The 24,092-nt window shown below is 38.9% G+C and overlaps 1 protein-coding gene across 1 annotated transcript in view; it reads left to right on the forward strand.

Moving 5' to 3' along the window:
• Positions 1-24,092, forward strand: part of ptgs1 (prostaglandin-endoperoxide synthase 1) — a 65,827-nt gene that overhangs the window by 25,444 nt on the left and 16,291 nt on the right. Inside the window, exons 3-5 of the mRNA XM_028809232.2 lie at positions 5,812-5,928; positions 13,439-13,579; positions 23,895-24,038. Coding sequence (XP_028665065.1) covers positions 5,812-5,928; positions 13,439-13,579; positions 23,895-24,038 — 402 coding nt within the window. The remainder of the gene's footprint in view (positions 1-5,811; positions 5,929-13,438; positions 13,580-23,894; positions 24,039-24,092) is intronic.

Here is a 24,092-nt window from a genome sequence, read left to right on the forward strand (position 1 = left end):
TAATTATAACTTATAAATTGTTACATTTCTTATAAAAACCAAGCATTAGGACAGCTTATGCTAATTATGATTTTTTTTTGGCAGGTGTAGCATTGTAAAAAGTATTTCTGTTGTGTGTTGAAATTGCTGCATTACCAATTTTGTTTTCAGTTTGAGTGCTGCTATGTTGGGCACCTGCAGTTTAGAAAGCACTGCTCTGAGGTACACCATCAGCTAATCGACTGAAAGCTGCAAAACAAGGAGCTCTCATTGTCTAAGGCTGTGAATACATTTCTCTAAAAGGTCTTGTGTAGTGAATCAGTTAAATGACCGTGTTTCCAATTTTTGTGTTCTGTTTTGGTTTGGTTTAGACAAAATGTAGGATTGATTTTCTGGTTTTATCTAAGGCATATTTGCTTACATATATTTCTTCTTATGACTTGTTTTGCTCTGTTTTTATGGCCTTCCATTTTCTACATCTTAGTAGTAAAGCCTAAAGCGAGTTCAAACAGGGTCAAGGTTTTGAACTGAAGACATGCCTAGATCAAGTAAATTTTGTTGAAGCCTAACAGCATGTGCTTTTATGAATAGGTGGGACCATAACCTTGTGTGTTGCACCATAATGGGAGTGAAGTCCACAAAGAAGCTGATCTGAGAGTCTTTGAAAATAATATTTTGAATCCAGCAAGCCTCCTTGAAATTGAACTGGCAACCCACCCAGTAAATCTCTCAGATGTGATAAGAGACAGAAGAGCAGTAGAATGTGTATAGCTAGTATATAAAAGATGAGCCTGCATAATCACTGACGCAAAAGGTCAAAGACTACGTAACCACTTTGGCTACAGGTGGCTGTAAATTAAGATTAGAATATTATTCTGCACCCTCTTTAAACCCCACAATGTATAAGATGTCTCTGTGAGTCCTGTCCTCTTCATCAACATGTTAGCCTTTACAGAGACATAACTGGCTACAGTGGACTGCAGAACTCAGACATCCCTTTTCAATTTTGCCTGCTCCTCTTCAGGAGCAGCCAGCTCAGTTTGTATATCAGTAAAATTGGTCTGCATTGTTGTGTTCAGCATGGTGGTATGCTCATGAATAAGAGTTCCCATCAAGTCCCACTATGCGTCCATGCTGTCACTGGATTTCGATGGTGGATGCTACAGCGAATTAAGCCAACAAATGAGATTTCCAACTGGATATTGTCTCTGTGACAGTAATTAGCTCTTTTTTTTAGACATATCTGAGAATTAAGATGGGACAGAAAATTAAATAATGGTCCATGAGGATAGACCTTAATATCTAGACAGCCATCAGTGTAATTAACCTTGAAACAATCCAAGAGCCACGCGTACTGATGACTGCATGAGTGTTTCTTATCTACTGTGTATACTGTCCGATGTTGTCTGATGTTATTGTATATTCATTGTCTATGTTGTATTCATTTTTGTTGTTTGTATTGCTGTATTGTCACAGATGCATGCAAGACATGCAAGTAAGAACTTCATTGAACTATGTACACTTGACAGTTGATTTGTCTCCACAGACCAGTGACAATAATAAAATACCAAACACACATACACACACAAAAATACATAAAATCCATCTGTCTTACTTCTTAATATGTGGAAAAAAACTGAAATCTTTAATGTGTGGTAGGCTACCTAGCAGGATGCTAATAGATCAAGAAAACCAGGACTTGTGTTATTGTATGCCGCAAGAGCCCTTTTAAAAGCAGGAGTCACTGGTTATTTCATAAATCAGTTACTATCTATGCATAGTTATTGACTGTATGGACACTGTTATTGATCTAAATAAATGTAAAGTTCTTTTTAGAACCTTCATGTGGTTAGGTCTTTTGGGACCAAAATTCCCGTAAGGTTTTGCTGTGAAAAAAAACATTCTGGCACCTTCAATTTTAGTAGTGTGGGTGCTTGTCTTCTACTCTCGTCATGCTACTATTTTAGTTGAAGCAATTACATTTTGGATGTTTTTTGTAGAATGCCCCAAGACCATGAAATTGCTAAAAAGATTTCCAGTAGTAAACAAAATCAGCTTACCTTGCGTTGGCTTCGTATTTTAGTTGCAGGTGGTCAAAGACATAAGACAGACAGAGTGGTATGTAGTGTATATTCATGAATGCCTGACACCAAAAAAAAGCAAAACAGACTGATGTAATTTAGTGGTACTTGAGAGAAGTTGGCATTTGAACTTAAAGTGCAATTTTTAGTGAATTTCCTCAATCAGAAGGGAAGTTCCTGATTCTGGAGATTCTGATGCACTAGAAATTATACATATAGGAAGTTGTAGTTTGCATATAGTACTGGCCATTTTTCAAAATATAAGCGGAAACGCATCGAACTGTTGGAGAGTGAATAAGAGGTGTTTGACCAGCTGTTGAAACAGTCACCACCCCAGCATGCTGTCTGAAGTATGCCCCAAGAACAGCGCTTCCCGATTGGGGCTGTTGCTGGGGGTGCCAGCATCCATCGAGGAAGAAAAATGAAAAACATTATTTGTACAAAATCTTCCTAAATAATTAAATCGTTTCATACTTGTATTTTGTGTGGTTGAGGTGTGGAAGGCTGCTCTTTCCACCTTCTTGTTAGCTGTGAATAAAGTATCCATTATTCATAAAGCTTCAATTGGTGATCTGTTTTTCTGCGTTAACCTCATATTTTTTCATACTTCTTCTCAAACCAAGGGGGTGCGAAATCGGCCTCGTCCGTCACAGGGGGTGCGAGGGTAAAAGAAATCGGGAAGCGCTGCCCTAGAAGAGTAAAGGATTTGCTAAATGGAGACTTACCAATGGTGATAAAACTGTTGCCACAAGCACAAGACATTTCATAGAAGTGTCAACATCTGCATTCAGTGGCAATATAAAACATGCTAATGCAGATCCCCTTTCTCAAGTCAAACTGGAATTCTTGCTACAAAATTAAACCATTTCCGGATGAGTTCCAGACAGATACTCCAGTGTGGATCTCCATGTTACAGTTAGAGGCAAGGCGCTCTGCTTTTTCAGAGAGAAGGAAGCAAAGAAGATAAACACACTTATCCAGCTGCCGAAACTACACCCACTTGTGGAACCACTGAAACAACTGGATGTAATCTTTCCATGAAACATACTTTAGGTGAAGCAGCTGAAATTCTACAGCCAAAGACACTAAGTGTACAGCTGTCTCTTTTCTTCCTTTGACCAATTAAAAACAACTAACAGAACGGAGTACTGTAATGCGCCTTGCTGTAAAGTTCAGTATGTGAGCTCCCTGGTATCTGTGACCAAGTTGTTGGAAACAGAGATTGCAACATCAAAGTTTGAGATAAATTATGTTGGGTCTTCTCTTTGCTTCATGGTACACATCATCTTTCTACACAAAACCTATCACTTCCCATGGCAAGATATCTTACTCATTAGGAGGAATGTTTATCAGTGTAACCCTATTATATCTCATCCAGGGCTTCTCACTTCGTTGAGGCTCAAAGTGCTGTTTTTTTTTTTAGACAGTTTATTTATGCTAATGATTCTTTCGTTAATTATCTGCTGTATTTTGTTTGCCTGTGGTTAGGTTCTATGTGTTTAGTGGGTGGACCCCCAATATGTATGTCCACCTGCAAAGAACAGCCAGGAACTGCCCTCAGCCCTATAAATCTGGAGGGTCTCCCACAGTTCCTGACAATTCATTTCAAATGTGCTTAGGAGAGGTGAGTTGTTGTGATTTTTGGAAATTCAATGTGCTGTGGATTTTTTTCAACCTTCTGCTCCAAGTTATTACTTTGCTATTGGAATCTGTATTGGGACTTTTTTGATTTGGATCATTCAGCACCTGAAAAGAAGAAGAGGAGAACAATAAAAGGAACTATGAAGGATGAGAAAAGATCTGAACCAAAAGTGACTTACAGTATAACAAAGGGAAAGAAAAGAAAAGAATGCTACAAAGTATTCAGGTGTTACAAAAGTGGACAGATGAAATAACAGAGAGGGCAGAGAGAAAACTTGACTAGCAACATCAAATTCCTATCACAGGAGTCTTACATAGAAAATGTTAGAACAGTTATGTTCAGGGAAAAACTCCAGACACGGTGAAATAGAGAGATGAAAGAACTGGTTAATATTACGTTGAGGTTAGAGTTTGTTTTAATTCATTGTAAGCATTTCTGTATTTGGGCACTTTCCATATTTCAGCAGGCTATTTCTAAATTTAAGAAGGCTTCAGTTGATGGGACCTTCTTCATGACCACTTAGCTTTGATTATGAATGTTTATTTTTTGGTTTCAGTTTTCCTGTAAATCTGTTTCTGACAGATTATTTCTAAAAACTTTTTAAAGACAGTGAAACTAGAAAGGTAGTAGCTCATATCTATTTACTCTTCCTTATATATAATACTACCTGTAAATTCAAATATATAGATAAATATCCTCATCTGTATGCTGCCTTATTGCACATTACTGTTTATTGTATTTTAATGTACCATTTGCACCCACTGTCTACTGCACCTTAGTCTTCTACTTGCACTTTTTGGTTAGATGCCAAACTGCATTTCGTTGTACTGTACAATGACAATAAAGTTGAATCTAATCTTCTCTAATTTGATCAGAAGTATTTGTTATCACAGTATCTAATGCTTGAAAAGGATGTGAAAGGTTTAAGTAAAGTGGTTAATTTTGATTTGGTTCATCTGATTTCAAATAAACTAGATATATTTAAAAAAAATCTTTTTAACTCTTAATTGCTTAAAACTGGGATTAATATTTTTACTCATAACTGTCATGTATTTTGGTAGTTTTCTAATTGAGAAGAGGAAGAAAACAGTTTATTTTCCTTGGTGACATAATTTTTTTTTTAAAAATGTATATAATTTAGTCCTATTCAGCAGCAATGTTTCATAAACCTCACTGTCACAAATGCATTGTCAAACACATTCGGTTTACAGCTAATACTGGTTAAAGTGTCATTTAATCTGCATTTGCTAACCACAACTTAAAACAAAATGAAAATAGTTTGTGCTTTAGGTGGGTTTTCATGAGCCTCAAAGGCTTTCTGTAAACTTTAGGTTGAGTCTGCAGTATATCTGGTTCTTATTGAGTCTGAGTGCAGAAATGGCTATGCATGACGTATTTCTGGAGGCAAACCTGCTATATAAAGAAACAAAAGGTGCATGTAGAAACCAAAAATAGATTAAGACCAATTCACAATGTTTAAGGCTAGGTGGCAAAGTAATAGTGACAAATATTATTTTAAAAGGAAATGCATTAAATACAGCTTTAGAGGAAACTTTTATTTTGTGAAAAAACAAAAGGTGGGTGAAAGTGCCTATGGACAAAATGAAGCAAAATATTTTTAACTGTATGAAATCATATGTTTCTTATATTAAAGTCTTTCCTTCATAAGCCATAAGGTATTGTAAATGTGTACGCTGAGCGAGCTAAAGTTATACAAATAGCATTACACAAAACAGAAGCCCTACCCTTCTCTACCTCAGTGCTCTGCTCAGTCTGAAAGAATCTGAAAAATGTGATGTACTGGGAAAACTGTTTACATAAATGATACTTGAACTTTGTGCAAGTCTGAAAAAACAATTATTACTTAACAGTTAATGCATGGAAACTTAGCAGTGTAAGTTATTCTGCAAAAAAAAAAAACTTTACATTTTTTTAAAGTATTTAAGAAGTGGAAATAGGTCCATGTGGTTAGTGGATATTGCAAATGTATATTGAGATTTGGGACATCTTAAAGCAGTGTAAAGACACTGTTGTTCTTAATGTTTTATACTCTGTGTTTTGAATTTAATGTTTCAGTAAAGAAAACATGTGGTCTTAACTTCTTTCCAGAAAACCCCTGCTGCTGTTTTCCGTGTCAGCACCGTGGTATTTGTGTTCAGTTTGGACTGGAGCACTACGAGTGCGACTGCACAAGAACTGGTTACTATGGAATTAACTGCACCATCCGTAAGTTATACATTTTCCACTTATACAGAATATCATTAATAATTTCAGTAGTTCCCTGTTTAGACAGAGAATAGGCAATAACTTTTAATTTGCCGGGATAAATTCTGACCACCATAACTTTGAATTTGCAAGTCTGATAATGTTATGTATGCAGTTTGTTTGTCATTTTTGCTGTTTACTATGCCAGATACACTTGCAACAAAGGGTCTATAATTGTAAGTTTATTTTTAAAGTTAGCTTGTATTTTATAAAACTGTTTCTTCTGATGTCAGGTAACAAGGCATTTCAATAAAACAATATGTCATTAATACAGTAGCATTATATTATTTTTCCTTTATTAATCCCTATTTCTCCCATTCATCGACCTTTACTGTAAATTCAAAAGCTTCCTTTGATATGTACACATTGTCCTAAATACACAAATATATAAACATGCACTATGCTGAAAAATAGTTTACACTTCAAGTTCGGTAAGAGTGGCATCCAGAAAGCCTGTAATATCATGATAGAATACCTAGACATATCTCCGTTGAGTAAGCTTTATGTTTTTAAATGTTGAGAAATGGAGGTTGGGCAGGATTATTTGACTTGAGCAAGATGCTGAGCAGCCAATGTGGCAAAGGCCAGTACATTAGAATTAACTGCGAGAGTACGTGTCCCATCTTGAATAACTCCTTAAAAGCAATTTAGAGGATGATATTCAATTAAAGTTTGATAGACCTCTAAAAACATGACAAAAACATGTTTGTTATGGTTTCATACAAAAACAAATAAATCATTGCCATGTGAGACTGGTGCTTGATGGCACCACTCACAGCTGAGAACTTATCCAGAGAAGATTTTAAAGAGCCTGATCTCTGTTGCTGCTTTTATTTCAGAGACATTTACAAGAGGTAAAATATTAATTTAAGTTTAATTATATAGTAATTTTAAAGACTTCATTTTAAGGGTGCAATCAACTATAATGAAACAGATTTGATGTTGTGCTTATATTGGTGGCAAGTTCAAAGGTAGTCCAAATGACTACAGACTGATGGCATTTACTTCCATTGTGATGGGACAGATTGAAAGGTATAATCCAGAGTGAAAAATTGCTTTTTCTTAAGCTCTAAGGTATAATGATAATAAAACTGAATTGAAATTGAAGTTTAATCCTAAACAGGTCAATGCATTATATCATGACAGAGTGTTTCTACTTAAGAAGAATATGAAAAGTGTACTGTGAAGAGACCATTTATTCCATCAGGCTTATTTGATTAGCTAATAGCTATGTTGTTGCATACTTTTCAGATTCATTTTAAAATTTTTAGGGTTTTAGCTTCAAATATATGACTTGGTAGTTTATTTACTGCTTCACACTAACAGTCACGGAAAGTAATGCTTAGATTACTCCTTGAATACACTTTTTATTAATATTTTCCTTTTTACTCTGGTACAAGAATCACTGTTTAATTGAATAAGTTTTCGTGAATCTTTATAAGAAAACAGGCCTCCTAGTTCACTCACAGCTTTACACTGAGCACATACTTAAATATAGGGATGCCCTTGACACTGCTCATTCTAACTATTATTCCTCTCTCATAAATGGTGCTAAGTCTAGGCCTAGAACTCTTTTTAGGACTGTTTATAAACTCTTCCAACCCCCTCCTCTAGCATGCCCCAATATAGTTGAGCAGTGTCAGACTTTTTATTTAATACCAAAATTGATCAAATCTATCACAGTTTCCCCTCCACATCTCAATCACTCACTCATTCTGATCTGCCATCTACATCAAGACTTACTTGTTTCTCACTTGTTGACTCTCTCGTCATCTCTGACCTTGTAAGTCTAATTCGTCCTCCTGTCTGCTTGATCCTGCCCCCATTTCTCTGCTTAAGACACACTCCTCCATAATTAGTATTCCTATTGCCTCATTGATAAATCCATGTTTCGTTTCATGTTCTGTCCCTACTGCCCTCAAAACTGCTAGTTACCCCATCCATCCATCCATCCATTTGCCAACCCGCTGAATCCGAACACAGGGTCACGGGGGTCTGCTGGAGCCAATCCCAGCCAACACAGGGCACAAGGCAGGAACCAATCCCGGGCAGGGTGCCAACCAACCGCAGGACACACACAAACACACCAAGCACACACTAGGGTCAATTTAGAAGCACCAATCCACCTAACCTGCATGTCTTTGGACTGTGGGAGGAAACCGGAGCGCCTGGAGGAAACCCATGCAGACACGGGGAAAACATGCAAACTCTACGCAGGGAGGACCCGGGAAGCGAACCCAGGTCCCCAGGTCTCCCAACTGCGAGGCAGCAGCGCTACCCACTGCGCCACCGTGCCGCCCTACAGTTACCCCAATCCTTAAAAAAACCTGACTTGGATCCTTCTTCTCTCTCCATTTACAGGTCTATCCCTAATCTTCCTTTCTTGGCTAAGGTGTTGGAACGTGTAGTTGCTACACAACTCCATGCCTTTCTTTTAGACAATACACTCTATGGGCCTTTTCAGTCTGGTTTTCAAACACAGCACAGCACTGAGACAGCTCTTCTCCATGTAGTTAATGATCTTCTCTGGTCTGCAGATTGCGGTTCACTTAATATTCTCCTCCTTCTTGACTGAAGTGCAGCATTTGACACTGTTAATCATGAAATCCTCCTCTCACGTCTCTCCACTATAGGGATCTCTGGCTTAGCTCTTCAATGGTTCACATCATATCTTCCTAATAGGCAACAGTTTGTCACACTTGGCCATATAAATCCTTCACCTCACTTGTGTCGCGTGGTGTTCCTCAGGGTTCAGTCCTTGGGCCATTACCCGTTCTACTTTATATCTTTCCCTTGGGTGAGATTATTCTCAGACATGGCCTTAACTTCCACTGCTATGCAGACAATATACAGTTATATCTTGGTACACACTCCCCTACAGACTCGCCTCCCAGCACACTCACTGACTGCATCACTGATCTTAAGCTATGGAAAATAACTTTCTCCAACTTAATGCCAATAAAACTGAAGTGTTATTGGTAGGCCCAAACTCCCTACTTTCTAAAGCATCTAACTTCTCTGTTCAATTGATTGTACTCTTGTCAAACCTGCTCCAGAAACCTTGGTGTTTTGTTTGATTCATCACTTAATTTTGAACTACACATTAGATCTCTGTCCAAAATTTCATTCTATCTTCTCCGTAACATTGCTCGACTCTGTACATTTTTGTCCTTTAATAATGCTCAAACTCTGATTCATTGTTTCATAATGTCTCATATTAATTACTGTAATTCCCTCTTCATTGGTCTCCCTGCAAAATCTATACAGAAGCTACATTACATTCAGAACTCTGAAGCCAGAGTCCTCACTCACAAAAAGAGTTCTGCTCACATCTCCCCTGTTCTCTCCCAAACTTCGCTGGTTACCAGTTGCAACAAGGATTAAATTCAAGTTTCTGCTCACCTTCAAAGCCCTATATAACATTGCCCCTGTCTACCTCATTCAGCTCCTAGCTCCTTACACTCCTTGTTGCTCTCTCAGGTCCTCGCACCAGAGTCTCCACCCTGGGAGGCAGGTCCTTCAGTGTTATAGCCCCTCAACTCTGGAACTTTCTTCCTCAGTCTCTTTGAGATTGCTCCTCTTTCTCCACCTTTAAATCTCAACTCAGAACTTTCCTCTTCTGTGTGATATTTTTTTTCTCTCCCTATCTATATGTAAAGCGACCTTGGGTTTGTGAAAGGCGCTCTATAAATGCAGCTTATTGTTTTTATTATTAATCTACTTCATGGATGCCTTTAAAAACTTTGAAGATGTTTATGCAGAAAAGTATTTCTCTCTGTTCAAGATCAAGGAGGTTTAATTCAAAGGAGGTCATGACCATTAGTTGCTCATTTGTGCACAGATTCTGTAGCTGCTATTATCTACTTATTTATTTATATATTTGTAGCATTGGTTCCCAGAACTGCATTTATTCATTCTTGAGTACCTTGGTTTATATTTATTGTCTTTTCCAGTAAAACCCATAGGTTTTATTTGTCTTTTTGATTGCTTCTGTGCATCAGCCAAAACATGAAAATGTTACAGTAATGTAAAAGCCTTAATCCTTCATTTATGGGAGTATCACCAGTCCATCCATCCATCCATTATCCAACCCGCTATATCCTAACTACAGGGTCACAGGGGTCTGCTGGAGCCAATCCCAGCCAACACAGGGTGCAAGGCAGGAAACAAACCCCCGAGCAGCCCACCGCAGGGCACACACTAGGGACAATTTAGAAACGCCAGTGCACCTAACCTGCATGTCTTTGGACTGTGAGAGGAAACTTGAGCACCCGGAGGAAACCCACGCAGACACATGGATCACCAGTCTTGTATTTATAATATTAACATTCCTTTTTGCCTGCAAATAACATTTTATATTTTTTTGCTTCAAGTTACATTTTTCCAGTAATCTGAAGATTACCCAGGTCCCTTTGAATTGTTTATGCTACCTCCTCAAGCCCTACAATTATAAGGGTTACGTGTAAATTTCAGAAGTTTACTTGCTATATCAGAAGTCATGTCCTTAATGTAAATTGAAAATAATTAAAGTATGTCATAATTACATAGATCTGTCTGAAAAAAAAAATACATCCAATACAATATAAATACTATATGTGTGGGGCTGGAATTAAAAAAGAGTATTAAGACAGATTCATAGTGTGACCTTCAGGGGGCATACTTGAGTGACTCCTGACCCAAAATGATGCCCAGACACACCAAAGTGCAAATAAAATAGAAGTGTATTAACAGAAGCTCAGTGTTCCAGGGAAGATATAATGGTCCCACATTCCTGTATGCACTCCTGACACAGTGTATGGGCCAGATCCTAACTAAATGGAGATGGTATCCTGGGGGATCTTGCAGTACTTGGCCATGTCTGATGCATCGATACATAACGTCCCAGAGGTTCTCCTGTGGCCAGTCAATGGCATCATTGGCTACGTCATCCAGGAACAGCCTACACACTCTGGCCACGTGAAGCCGTACATTGTTCTGCACCAGGAGGAACCCAGAGCCCACTGCACCAGCATAAGGTCTGACAATAGCACTGAGGATTTCATCCTGGTACCTAACAGCAGTCAGGGTACCATAGCCAAGCACATGGAGATCTTTGCAATCCTCCAAGGTATGCTTCCCCAGACTATCACTCACCCACTAGTAATGCTGGATGATGTTGCAGGCTGCCTAACGTTCACCACAATGTCTCCAGACTCTTTCATGTTTGTCACATGTGCTCAGTGTGATCCTGCTCTCATCTGTAAAGAGAACAGGGCACCAGTGACGGAGCTGCCAATTGTGGTATTCTTTGGCAAATGTCAATTGGGCTACATGGTGATAGTCTGTGAGCACAGGTCCCACTAGAAGACGTCAGGCCAGCATGCCACCCTCATGAAGTCTGTTTCTGACGGTTTTTATACAGACGATACTCAACTTTCTTTCAATGTTAAAAATGGAACTTCATCAGAGCTTTCTCGGCTCACCAGCTGCCTCCGTGAAATTAATACCTGGTTGGAGCAGAATTCTTTAAAATGAAAATGTAACAAAACTGAACTCCTGCAAATTAGGACTAAAGTGCAACTTAATAAAATGAGCTCCTTCCCAGTCCATCTTGGCGGTGATCTCATCAGACCTGCCTCTACTGCAAAGACTCTTTGTGTCATTTTTGATTCCTCCCTTTCTTATTCCGCCCACATTAAGAAACGTTCTTACTTTCTTAGTCCGCCCACTAAGGTCCTCTGATTCCGGCAATCTTGTTGTGCCCCACACTAATCTACACTCCATGGGTGACAGGGCCTTCAGCTGTATAGCGCCCAGACTCTGGAATGACCTACCGAAATTAATTAGATCAGCTGGCTCCATGAATTCTTTTAAAAAACAACTCAAAACTCATCCGTTCAGGAAGGCTTTTAGCTCTACCTGACTTTATTACCCTTCTCTCAGTTTACCTCTATGTCAAGATACTCATGTAACCTGCATGTGTGTGTGCTATGCCATCAGTTATGTTGTCTGTTAGGCTTTGAATTTACTGTCTTAATCTTCTTTATTTATTTATCTGGTTTGTACAATGCTTTATACTGTATACCCTGACGTTCTATTTTAAACTCTGTGAAGTGCCTTGAGCATGGGAAAGGCGCTATATAAATAAAAATATATTATTATTATTATTATTATTATTAAACATGCACACCAGTAGCCAGCTGGAAGTCATTTTGCAGGGCTCTGGCAGTGTGCCTCCTGTTCCTCCTCGTACAAATGAGCAGATACCAGTCCTGCTGCTGGGTTGATACCCTTCTACAGCCCTGTCCAGCTCTCCTCGGGTAATGGCTCGTCTCCTGGTATCTCCTTCGTGCTCTTGAGACTGTGCTAGGAGACACAGCAAACCTTCCTACAACAGCATGTATGGATGTGCTATCCTGGAGGAGCTGGACTACTTGTGCAACCTGAATCTGCCACAGGTACTGCATCATGATATCAGTAGTGACAAGGACACTAGCAAATTGCAAAACTAGAGAAGAATCAGTCAGGAAGGATATGGAGGGAGCAATTGTCAGTGGCCACCACCTGCAAAACCATTCCCTTTTTGTGGGTTGACTTGCTGTTGCCCCTCCAGTATACCTGTTGTCACTTTCATTTACACCAAAGCAGGTGAAGTTGATTCACAATCACTTATGCTACCTAACTGGACTGATTGATATCCCTGAAGCTTAATTGACTTGGTGTTAGACTGGGATAATTAAGTGTTCCCTTAATTTTTTTGAGCAGTGTATATTAAATTGCACTTAACAAAGATGTAACAAGTAGAACTTGTAGTCAAGCATCGTCTGCCGATATGGCAGTTAATTATATCCCTCGAGTTACATCCCCAGAGGTCAGTGATAGGTTTTGTAATTCAAATTGAATGGCTGCCTACAGTAAACGTGGAATATATTTATGTGATGAAATAGCATAAGGGGCCATGCAGTGCTAAATATCAGTGTTGGTGCACTTAACTACATGAGTTACCGTTGTCTTCTAGCAGCATTAAGAAAAAAGATGGTTGAACCAATTTAATTGAATCCAAGTTAATCTGATAGAAGTAATTTGGTTTGATTTACTTGCAAAGGAAACTTAAAAGAATGTTCATTTTCAATGTTCCACGAATTACCACATTAATTTGTTAGTTAATCAAGTACCTGTTTATTATATTACTTGTTATTACAGTATTGTTTAATTTTGAGTAAAATAATGTGTGTTAACCATTACTTCTTCTTTTAAGCTTGCACAATGCTTTATCAGAGGATTCCATATTTTGCATATGCCTGTGTTGGCTTTTCTCATCTACATGTTGTCAGTTTTTTCTGGGCTGGTGCTTGTGTGATGCTGATGGGATAGGGCTTCAGCCCCTGCAAACCTGAAATGGATTAAGCAGAATTGATAATGAAAGGATGAACATGGATGCATCAAGCAAATAATATATTTCAGAGTAACACCTTTTATTTGTTCTTTCCAGCTGAGTTTTGGACAATGGTACATCATTTTGTGAAGCCCAGTCCTGACACAGTCCACTACATCTTGACAAACTTTAAATGGCTCTGGGGTCTAATTAACCATAGCTTCATCAGAGACACACTTATGCGTGCTGTGCTAACAGGTCAGTCAATATTTACTGCTGTCTCTCAAAACTATAACATTGCTGGTGCTTTTCTTAGTTAAGGAAGCGTTTCTTTTTTCTTCTTCTCCTTTTGAAAGCCTTAGGGTGTCTTCTTACAAAAACTTCCTTTGCATTAAAGAGTGTATAACTGCAAATAAATGAAAGCCAGTCACATTATCTGTTAACTTTTTTTATATGGGTATGTTTTTGCATCTGTTGTATGATACTGTTTGTGGAATTTAATATATTGGCCCTATGTGTTTCTGCCGAAGCAGGGCTAGCAAAATTATGCTGTTCTTCAATATGATGACAAAAAATAGACTTAAATTAATTTAGTCATTTCATGTATTCTTATATTCTATAGTAAATGTTCAAATTTGAATTTATAAGTGAATATTGGGAAACAAGGTTTACAATGCAGTTCATAAAGTTCATAAATCCATGAAATTGAAGTGGTACAACATTTATCTTACATTATGAAATAAAAAAAGTACTGATGCTTCAGATAGTAACAACACAGACTACAAAATCATTTGCTTTTATTACCCAAATGTAGACATCAGGAGACATCCTAACAACACGTTCAAACTACTTAAACTAGCTACTCTATATTTAGAGAAAAGGCATTCTCTCTTCAGCGTGACCATTTGTATCCAGAGTCCTAGGAGTTGTAGCTGCCGAAATATATAAGGTGTTGTCAGGCACGGGTAAAACGTGTGTCAAAAGAATTCTCACAGTCCAAAAGTTTGTTTTAAAATATTTATTGAAAGTTAAAAGAAAATAATCCACACAAGAATAAAAGGAAAAGTTACACATAGAATAAAAGGCAAAAAAAAGAAAAATATATCTTCTATAAACTTAGCTTTTCTTGAAAAACTTCAGTTATTTCTCTACTTAAAGGTTCTTAATTTCTTCTTCTGTATGCCTTAAGCGTACGGTATGGTACTTAAATAAACAAGTTTTCTTTACGTGTTACTTCACACATTCAAAGAGCCCGTAGGCCATCAAGCACGGTCACGTGCACAAGCACGATCACGATTAAAAACTGTATGCCTCTACACCTTATACAAGGCAAGTATGTCACTAACTGAACAATAATGTTTACTTGAAGCAGTTAGAAATGGCAAGAATGTACCAATACAATTCAATTACGGGGGTTATAGGAACCTCCCTTAGATTATGTATTGTCATCTGATATATACAGTGATCCCTCGCTATATCACGCTTCGACTTTCGCGGCTTCCCTCTATCACGATTTTTCCTCATACATGCTTATGTCACTACGCATGCTCTTTCTGAGAACTTTTATCTAAGCCCCACGATGGCTCCTATGCTGCTTTTTCTAAGCCTTCTGACAATGAGACTAAGCGCCAGAGGAAGATGATTACCATTCAGGAGAAGGTGAAACTCTTAGATATGATCAAAGATGGCAATACCCTACAAAAGCCTCCTCACGCATATGAAAAGACAGCACCAGCAACTGCCTATCAAGATGTTCTTCAGCCGCGCACCCAGACACCCACTGCCTACTCCTAGTACTCCTTCAGCGGAAGAAGACAACGACACACCTGCTGAAGATACTGCACCACCTTGTCACGATTGGGTCACAGATTTGCACAGAGACACAGGAGGTTGTAGAAAAAAAAACTTTATTCAGAGCACTGCAAACAAACATTTGTCTCTTTTCAAAAGTTTAAACGTGCTCCATGACAAGTCAGAGATGACAGTTCCGCCAGGAGCAGAGAATGTCTGAGAGAGAAAGAGAGAAACAAAACAACTAATTCCAAAGCTGAGAGGCGCTGCACAATACTTTTAAGTAAGCGGAGTACCATGTGAGAGGTTTATCGCGCATTATAGCGCAAGTAAGAAGGGTAAGGAGCAATGTGAAGGTAGACTGTCAGCTGTTTCAGGGGTTTTCCCAGGGGCGTCTGTGTCCTCTGAGGCTGCGATCAGCGCTCCAGCTTACAACCTGAAGACTCTCCTACTGAGCTCGTGCCTTCATAGGTTAGTGGTTGTGTGTAAGAACTGTGTGTGTGTGTAATTAAATGTATAGTACAATAATAATAATATGATATTTGTAACATCTAATAGGTCTTATTTTGTCTAATATATTGGGTAATACGAGTGTAATAGTGACTAAAGGGTGTTATTTCATGTCTAGAGGGCTCTAATAATGTTAAAAAACGTATTTAGAAGGTCGTAAACAGGTTTTCTATACTTTAATTGCGAAAATATTCGAATTATAAATAAAAAATCCTACTTCGCGAAAATTCATTTATTGCAGTAGAGTCTGGAACGGATTAACCGTGATAAACGAGGGTTCACTGTATTCATAAATTTAGTAGAACTAGGAAAATGGCTCTTACAGGAGTGTTGCCATAAAGGTTTGGCTACAGATATTTCCACTTCTGGTGTCTTCAGCAGGGTCCATTTAGACTTTTCCTTTCCCAGGATGCAAATAAAGGTCTTCTGAGAGTTTAACTGATCCCGAACAGAAACAACCGATAGATGTTTGCACTACTGTAGTCCCTCATTACCCATCTGAGTCTTCTAGGTCTGCCCAGCAGGCACTCCATCATTCAGCACCAGTTCAAGTTGTGTTCCTTTGGCAAATAATCATCTCTGTGTACCCGCATGTCCATACAGTGTATGATTTAGATGATTCAATCATAGAGTTGATCCATGACCTCTGGTTCAGTGTACACTGGAAGGTAAAATTATGAGCAGCTTTGTGTCTCAACATGTTGTTTGTTATCGACAATTCCTGACTACCACAGAAGTGCAATAACAATTTATCTCCTGATTTAGAATAGGAGACAAATCCTGTTTGGATTGGCTTGGAAATTTGAGAGGATCTGCCAGGAAGAATGGGATAAACTGGCCAAATCCAGGTGTGCAGTGCTTGTAGAGATGTAACCCCAAGATGAATTGGAAGCTGTAATTGCTGCCAAAAGGGCTTCTACAAAGTACTGAATTAAGGATCTGAATAGTTATATGAATAAAGAGAGTTATATTTTTTTTTATGTTTAACGTTTCTGAAAATATTTTTACTTTATCATTATAGGTGGGCGGCACAGTGGCGCACTGCCTTGCAGTTAGGAGACCTGGGTTCGCTTCCCGGGTCCTCCCTGTGTGGAGTTTGCATGTTCTCCCCATGTCTGCGTGGGTTTCCTCCAGGTGCTCCGGTTTCCTCCCACAGTACAAAGACGTGCAGGTTAGGTGGATTGGCGATTTTAAATTGTCCCATGTGTGTGTCCTGTGTTGGGCTGGCACCCTGCCCGGGATTTGTTCCTGTCTTGCGCCCTGTGTTGGCTGGGATTGGTTCCAGCAGACTCCCGTGACCCTGTGTTAGGATATAGCAGGCTGACTGAGTGACATTTAGGTTATTGAGTGTAGATTGATTGGCAAAAGTGGCAAATTTATCAAACAGTGAAGTGTGCAGAAAGTGAAGGGGGTCTGAATACTTTCTGAATCCACTGTATGTATTTACACATGCACACACACATAGCCAAGACACCATAATGTACAAGCAAGGTTCAACAAAGCAAAAAATGCCTAATTTACTTGTAATTATAATCAGCGTTTAGAATCGCTGGACAACATTTGCCAACCATGAATAAACAGCTCTTGCAAACTTTGAAATATATAAAAAAATGCAGTCCTTTAAGACTCTCTTAAATTAAACTCCTTCCTTTCAACCTGGCAGACTTTTATTAAACTTAAAGTTTACAAAATAGTCCCTGGAGTATTGTGTTATAACTTACAATACATACTTGCAGTTTTTTATAAATGAAAAATTCTGAAATTAAATAAAGATTTCCTTTCCTTTTTTGGATTTTCTTTATATCCTGTTTTAAATAATGTGAGGAAAGGAAGAATAAATAAACAAAGCATTCTTTTGTACAGGTTACTCTTACTTTACTTGAGTAATGAGGTGGCTCATCACTATTACCTGGTGTTCCAGGTGGCTCATCACTATTACCTGGAATCACTCCCAGGTGCGCTGGAGGTCCTCTACAGGGCTCTGCATCTCCCTCTGGCGGCCCCCACAGAACCCAACAGGGCTTCACCAAACTCCCGACATGCCCTGCAGGAATCCATGGTGCCACAGCATCCCAGGAGGTCTGCCCTCTAGTGTTCCAGGGGAGGTATTGCCACATCAATGCCCTTTCCCCTGGTCCTTCCACCTTGCTGGCGTCCCAGCCAGGTAGTGGCCGTGCCCGTCCATTACAACTACTAAGGAGGTACTGAGTAATTTGGAAATTGTAAAAGGAGAAGTGCTGCTTAGATTAAACAGGCTGATAACAAATCACCAGGACCAAATAACCAAATTATCTTCCAATGCTTTAGGAAGTTTGTGAGTACATATTGTGGAAGCCAGCCCGGACACAGACAGGCGGACACCGTAGGTTTAACATCACACACACGTTTATTATACATATTTACAAAGTGACAGCACACAACCCAGTACTCCCGTACTATTCACCCTTAAGTCCAGGCCTCTTATCCAATGCCTCTCTCTTCAGGTCCGTCTCCACTCCTCTCCTCCGAGCTCTGTCCTTCTTCCACCCGACTCCAGCTATCGAATGGAGGGAGGCGGCCCCTTTTATTCTCACCCGGACGTGCTCCAGGTGCCGGTGTGGCGGAAGTGCCGGCTGTACACCCGGAAGCACTCCGGGTGTCCCTGGTCTTCATCCCCCCAGCACTTCCAGGTGTGGTGGAAATGCTGAGGGCCAGGGCTCCTCAGACATCTGGGCGCCCCCTGGCGGTGACCACGGGTCCCTATAGGGTTGAGCTTCCATGCTGTTTTCCCGAGGTCCCCATAGCCACCAGGGTGGCCGTCCCCTCGTGGTCTGGAGGAGGCGTAATCCCTCCTTTGGTCCTTCCGGGCATCCCGGCTGGGTACCACCCTCAGCTGTTCGCCACAATATATAAACCCTTGGCGCCTATTTTTAGGATGTCCTTGTGCACTGGAAAATGGCAAATATTATCCCATTATATAAAAAGGTTGATTGGGCCAATCTAAGCAACTATAGGCCAGTAAGTGTAACATGCTTTAAAAAATGAAAGGAAGGAATTATTAAGAAGAAGATTGAACAACACATGGTAAAACAGGAGATTTACTGAATAGTCAAGCATGGGTTCAGGCGAGAGAGGTCATGTTTTACTAACATGCTGGAATTCTATCAGTAAGCGACAATACGATCAGATTCGTGCATATTATTTTATTTGTCTTGACTTTTAGAAAGAATTTTATAAGGTACCACATGAGAGGTTGGGCATGAAACTAAAAGAGGTGGGAATTTAAGGTGTAGTGTGTAAACTGGGGTACAATTGGCTTAAATGTAGGAAGCAGAGGGTTATGGTACAAGGAATGTTATCAGAATTGGGACCCTCATGCGCTAGATCCAGTGCTATTTTTAATATATATACCGGCCAAATTCAGTTACAACAAAGTGCCAGGGACCTAAAAAATATTTCGCTGTTATGAAAATTTCGTAGTAATGAGTATTTGTCGCTATAGTGCTTTCTTTAATTTGCATCCAGGCGTTTGCAATCATTTCAATAGCTTCTTTTATGTTAATGTTCATATCCTACTGTCTACAAGTTATGTGGACGAGCTTTTTCCTTAGCATTTCCTTGCAATAATGCACTTTCAGGGTGCGAATGATGCCCAAATCCAATGGCTAAAGCACTGCTGTGCAGTTGGGTGGGAGGAACGTGATGCGAACATTATCTAAATGCAGAAGCATGTTGTGGGCAGCATAGTTATAAATCAGAAGCAGAATCTTCCTTTTCTTCTTTTTCATATTGTGAGATTTCTGAACTGTTTTGGGACAGAACAAGACGACACACTGAAGTGCGTCCCAAAGCGCGATTGTCGCATCTGTGGAAGATTGCTTGTCCATTGCCGGGGCAACCGCAGGCTGACAGCACTATAGAGGAACGATGTGGAAACAAATCCAAACAGATCGCGGTCATGCTATAAAGCACTTTTCGTCGATGGGTGATGCAAGGAACAGTATTACTCGGCCACTAACCTGGCCACGACCCTGCCTGACTGCTGTGTCTGTGTATAGGAGAGCGGTAGATCCCGCTACAATAAATAACCGTGCTGTTCCTGTTTCAAGCTGAATAAAGCTGGTTTTGTTAAAGTACTGAGACTCAGCTTCGTGTTTTTGGGTGACACACGCATCACATATCCTTGTCAAGTTTTCACAGCCAGTTTCCCAAAATGTCTTGAGTCATCCAAGCTCGCTGTTTTGCTTTATACTTGCAGAGAAGGAATGTAACAAGCTTAAAACATTGAGGACTGGTCGACTTGCCAGTGATGAGAGGAATAACTTTGTGGCTGCCAGTTGAATTGTAGCCAAGTAGAGCTGTCAACCTTTGTTTAAATTTTTTCCATTTCCTCTTCACATTGGATCACCTTTGAGTGCTAAAGTGGTAGAAGGTTCCAGTCTCATCAGCAGTGTAGATGTCTTCAGGCTCATAAGCTGAAATGATTTTCCTGATTTCACCTGCATGCCATTTGTTTGCGTTTTCAATTGCAACTGCAGATTCTTCTCCACAGATTGCTTTCGCTGTAAGTCCAAAACGATCCTTAAAGCGAATTCACCAACCTCAGCTGGTAGTAAAATCTTCGTGGCCCAAGGACATAGACAGTGACTTTGCTTTTTCTTGAATGAGTGACCCACTAATAGAAATGTTTCTTGAACTAGAAACACATAAAAACGGCTTTTTCAATGTCTTCAAATGCTGCAGTTTGCATACGTTTGCACTGAGGCCCAAGGTTTGCACCAAAGATTTTTCTTCTATTTTTTGCTTGGTCTTTCAAGAAAGTTGACAGTGTCAATGGCAAAATTCTGAATTCACTGGCAACATCTTTTTTCTTTTTGTCAGAATCGAGAGCCTCAAAAATTTCAGGTGTTTTTTTCTAATGTGAACTGCTGTCGTTTTTTTGTTTCTGCCATTTCTATAGGAGGGTGACAACGAGTTAAATTCCAGTGGATGTTTTTCAAATGTTGATGAGCAATAAGCAAAAGGTGTCACTGAAAACCACAGAAAACAAACACAGCAAAAAAAAAAAAAAAAAACAGTATGAGGAAAATTTGAAGAAAGAGAAAAATGTACAATGTTTCTGTTTGGGGATCGTTGTGCACAACTGAGCTGTGACCACAGAACTAACTGCTCTGTGGATGATTCATTCAGGCATGTCAAGGTCTTTTGAGCACTTCATTTTAATGAAAGTATCTGCTGAATGTATTTCATAGTAACAAGGGATAGGAATATATAGGATAGGAATACAGTTAACAGGCTGATTAGGTTTGTATATGATTCCAAGGACTGGCAGATAATCTCGAATCCATGAAATCATTACAGAGGGGCTTGGACAGCATATTGCAGGCCTATTCAAATAGCAGCCCTTGGACTACATGTGGCTCAGTAACAACATCCGAGTGGCCCAGCCCATGGTCCCAGCAGGGCTCCAGACTGCAACTAAAATGATTGCAAAGGAGACCAAAAATAGGTTTGGCGATTATCATTTCTACTTAGTTCGCCAGTGGCAAACAAAATCATTGAAACTTTAAACTATTATATCGTAATAGATGCAAAACACCTTTTTTAATGTGGACCTATGTGTCGGTACAGGCTTCCCTTGCATATCAATGAACTGCATAAAGGCTAGTTTATATCCATCGCTGGTGCGAGGGAGTCATGGCGAAAATGACATCAGAGGTGGAAATGTGCACGGGGAAAATATTTATAAGTACACAGCACTCCTGTGGGGATGGCCATGAATTTCAACAAGAGGCTGGTTACGGTTATGCTAGAATAATGAACGAAGGGCTGAATATGATGCAACCAGTCATCAAAACAAAAGGTAGGCATGCAAAACATTTGAATTCCTCTGCCCATCATATAGGTCCTCCATTGTGAAGATATCTGTGCCCCGAGAATTCAGTTGTCCCTTCTGATTTCGCGCAGGCACATTAAGGTGTGACTGTCATCAATCTCCTTGTGTTCACGTATCTTTGCATGCCGTTCCTCTTTTGATTTAACGTAAAATTCCGACCTGTCCGTCAGTTAACATGTATGAGCAGTCACAATGCCGCTGTTTCGGCATACACAGTGATGTGATGAAGTCTGCATTTTAAAGTTGCACGTGTATTATTGTCACTTTACTTGGCTGCTCTGTGATTGATGGCGGACATTAAACTTTGTTAAAATAGCATCGAAAAATGCCACTTTTGTTACTTGTTACTTGAGTCATTTTGGCATGTGCACTATATGTTATGTTACCAATAAATTCTTCAACAGGAAGTCATCAAGAAAGAAAAATGTAAAATAAGATTTAGTTCAAAAAATGAGTAATAATTATAAGAACTCTGTACAAAGATGTTTTAAAATAAATGTACTAATTCACTTTTATGCCATACATGCAGCCTTGCTCTTAAACATTTACTCAGGTAGTCTTTTTCTGGGGGACAGGGAAATAATTTCACCAGGAAAGGCTTTGTTGTGGAACTTAAAATTTAATCTTTGTCATATGAGTGATAAAACCGTGTGAGTGAAATAGTATAAGTTCTATGAAAAAAAAAGCCCTTGCCTGTCATGACCACCCCTTTAAAATGGGGGAGGATCTGATATTTCAAAAGGGAAACAAATGTTATTGCTAATACTGGGCACTTTTATTTTTATGCACTTTGAGATGTACCTGGGTCAGATGTGAGCAAAATGTTTGTTTATTTCAAAAGTGGGAAAAAAAGTATTGCTGCTTCCTCAGATTCAGTTCAGTTATAGCTTTTTTGTTGTTTATACATTTCTGATGTGCCTGTGTCAGATGTGACCAGATTTAAAAGAGAAACAATGAATAAACATGACTTGTTTTTAAATACATTCATTTGTGTTAATTTAAAAATTGTCATTATCCGCTGAAAATATTTGGCCCAGCTGAATTTCTTGGATTGAAAATCTGGCCGAACTGAATTTGTAATTAAATAGCCCTGGCATACAGCCTTGGGCAGATTTGTGACAGATGAAATTTATTGTAAGTAAATATAAAATATTATGCGTAAGAAGTGGAAATTTTAGATTTGAATACACAATAAGAAGTCTGAAAATTGAAAGTACACCTTATGAGAAGAACTTAGGAGTCATTGTGAACTTGTCATTATCAACTTCCAGACAGTGTTCAGAAGCCATTAAGAAGGCTAACAGAATGTTAGGTTATATAACACGATGGCTGATTCCAGGACACGCGTTATGAGGAAAGATTATAAGAGACAAGCCTTTTCGATTTAAGCTATAGGAAATTAAGAGGTAACATGATTAAAATGTTCAAAATTATGAAATCATGAAAGGTATCGGTACAGTGGAAAATCACTCTTTTACAATAACTTCAGCAAGAACACTGGGACTCAGTTGAGAACTTGTTAAGGTCAAATTTTGCAAAAATAATAGGAAGTTACTAAGAGAGCCACAAACATATTAAATAAGTTACCAAGTAGCGTGGTAGACAGTCATACTTTAGGGATCTTCAAAACTAGACTTGATGTTATTTAGGAGGAATTAAGGGGATAATAGTGGCAAACTTTGTTGGACTGAATGGTCTGTTCTCATCAAAATCTTTCTAGTATTCCAAGGTTGTAAAATTCATCTTTATACAGTATGTCTCTTCTGTTTTTTTATGTCATTTATTTCTTAAGTGCATTTTGTGGTTCATTAATAGTGTGCAAAAACAATAAATGAATAAACCCATAGACTGAATATAGCACTCAAGCATTTCGGCCCACAAGTGTATTCTCTTTTAGAAAAAAGAACAAAATGTGCAGTCAGTTTGTACGTACATGTACTGTATCAGTTTTGGGGTTACTTAAGGGTCATCCATTTCAAACTGTATGAAGCACAATTTAGAAATAAACTCTGATTCACTATAAATTAGCTTTTTCGTTTTCTTCTGTAGTCCTACTTTGATCAAGTAACATTCTGGAAAGTATTTTAAATTTGTAATTGCCAATGATCATTTGCACAAGTGAGAAATATAATTTAATTTCAGAAGAATTAAAAGTATAATATTCATTAGTTTATTGTCACTAATGCCATTAACATTATTCAGGCTTATCTTATGAATCACAATATATCTCACTGGCAGGTAAGAGACGCTACATCCAGTAAGTTCTAGATGTAAGGCTTATTATTTTACCTTTTTATAACAGAAATCTTAATGTAGTGCTTCATATTTGAAATATGTCAAAAGAATTCAGTTGTAGTCTATCCAATGACAGTTATTTGTGTCTAATTTTTATTCCAGTTAGATCAAATTTGATTCCAAGCCCTCCAACCTATAATTCAGCATATGGATACATCAACTGGGAGTCTTACTCTAATGTAACTTACTACACTCGACTTTTGCCGCCTGTGCCTGAAGACTGTCCAACACCCATGGGATCCAAAGGTAAGAATTTTGCCAAAAGTGTGCCTTGCTTAACTACATTTTAATGAACAATTC

This window comes from Erpetoichthys calabaricus, chromosome 9 (assembly GCF_900747795.2).
Source record: "Erpetoichthys calabaricus chromosome 9, fErpCal1.3, whole genome shotgun sequence".
Classification (NCBI taxonomy): domain Eukaryota; kingdom Metazoa; phylum Chordata; class Cladistia; order Polypteriformes; family Polypteridae; genus Erpetoichthys; species Erpetoichthys calabaricus.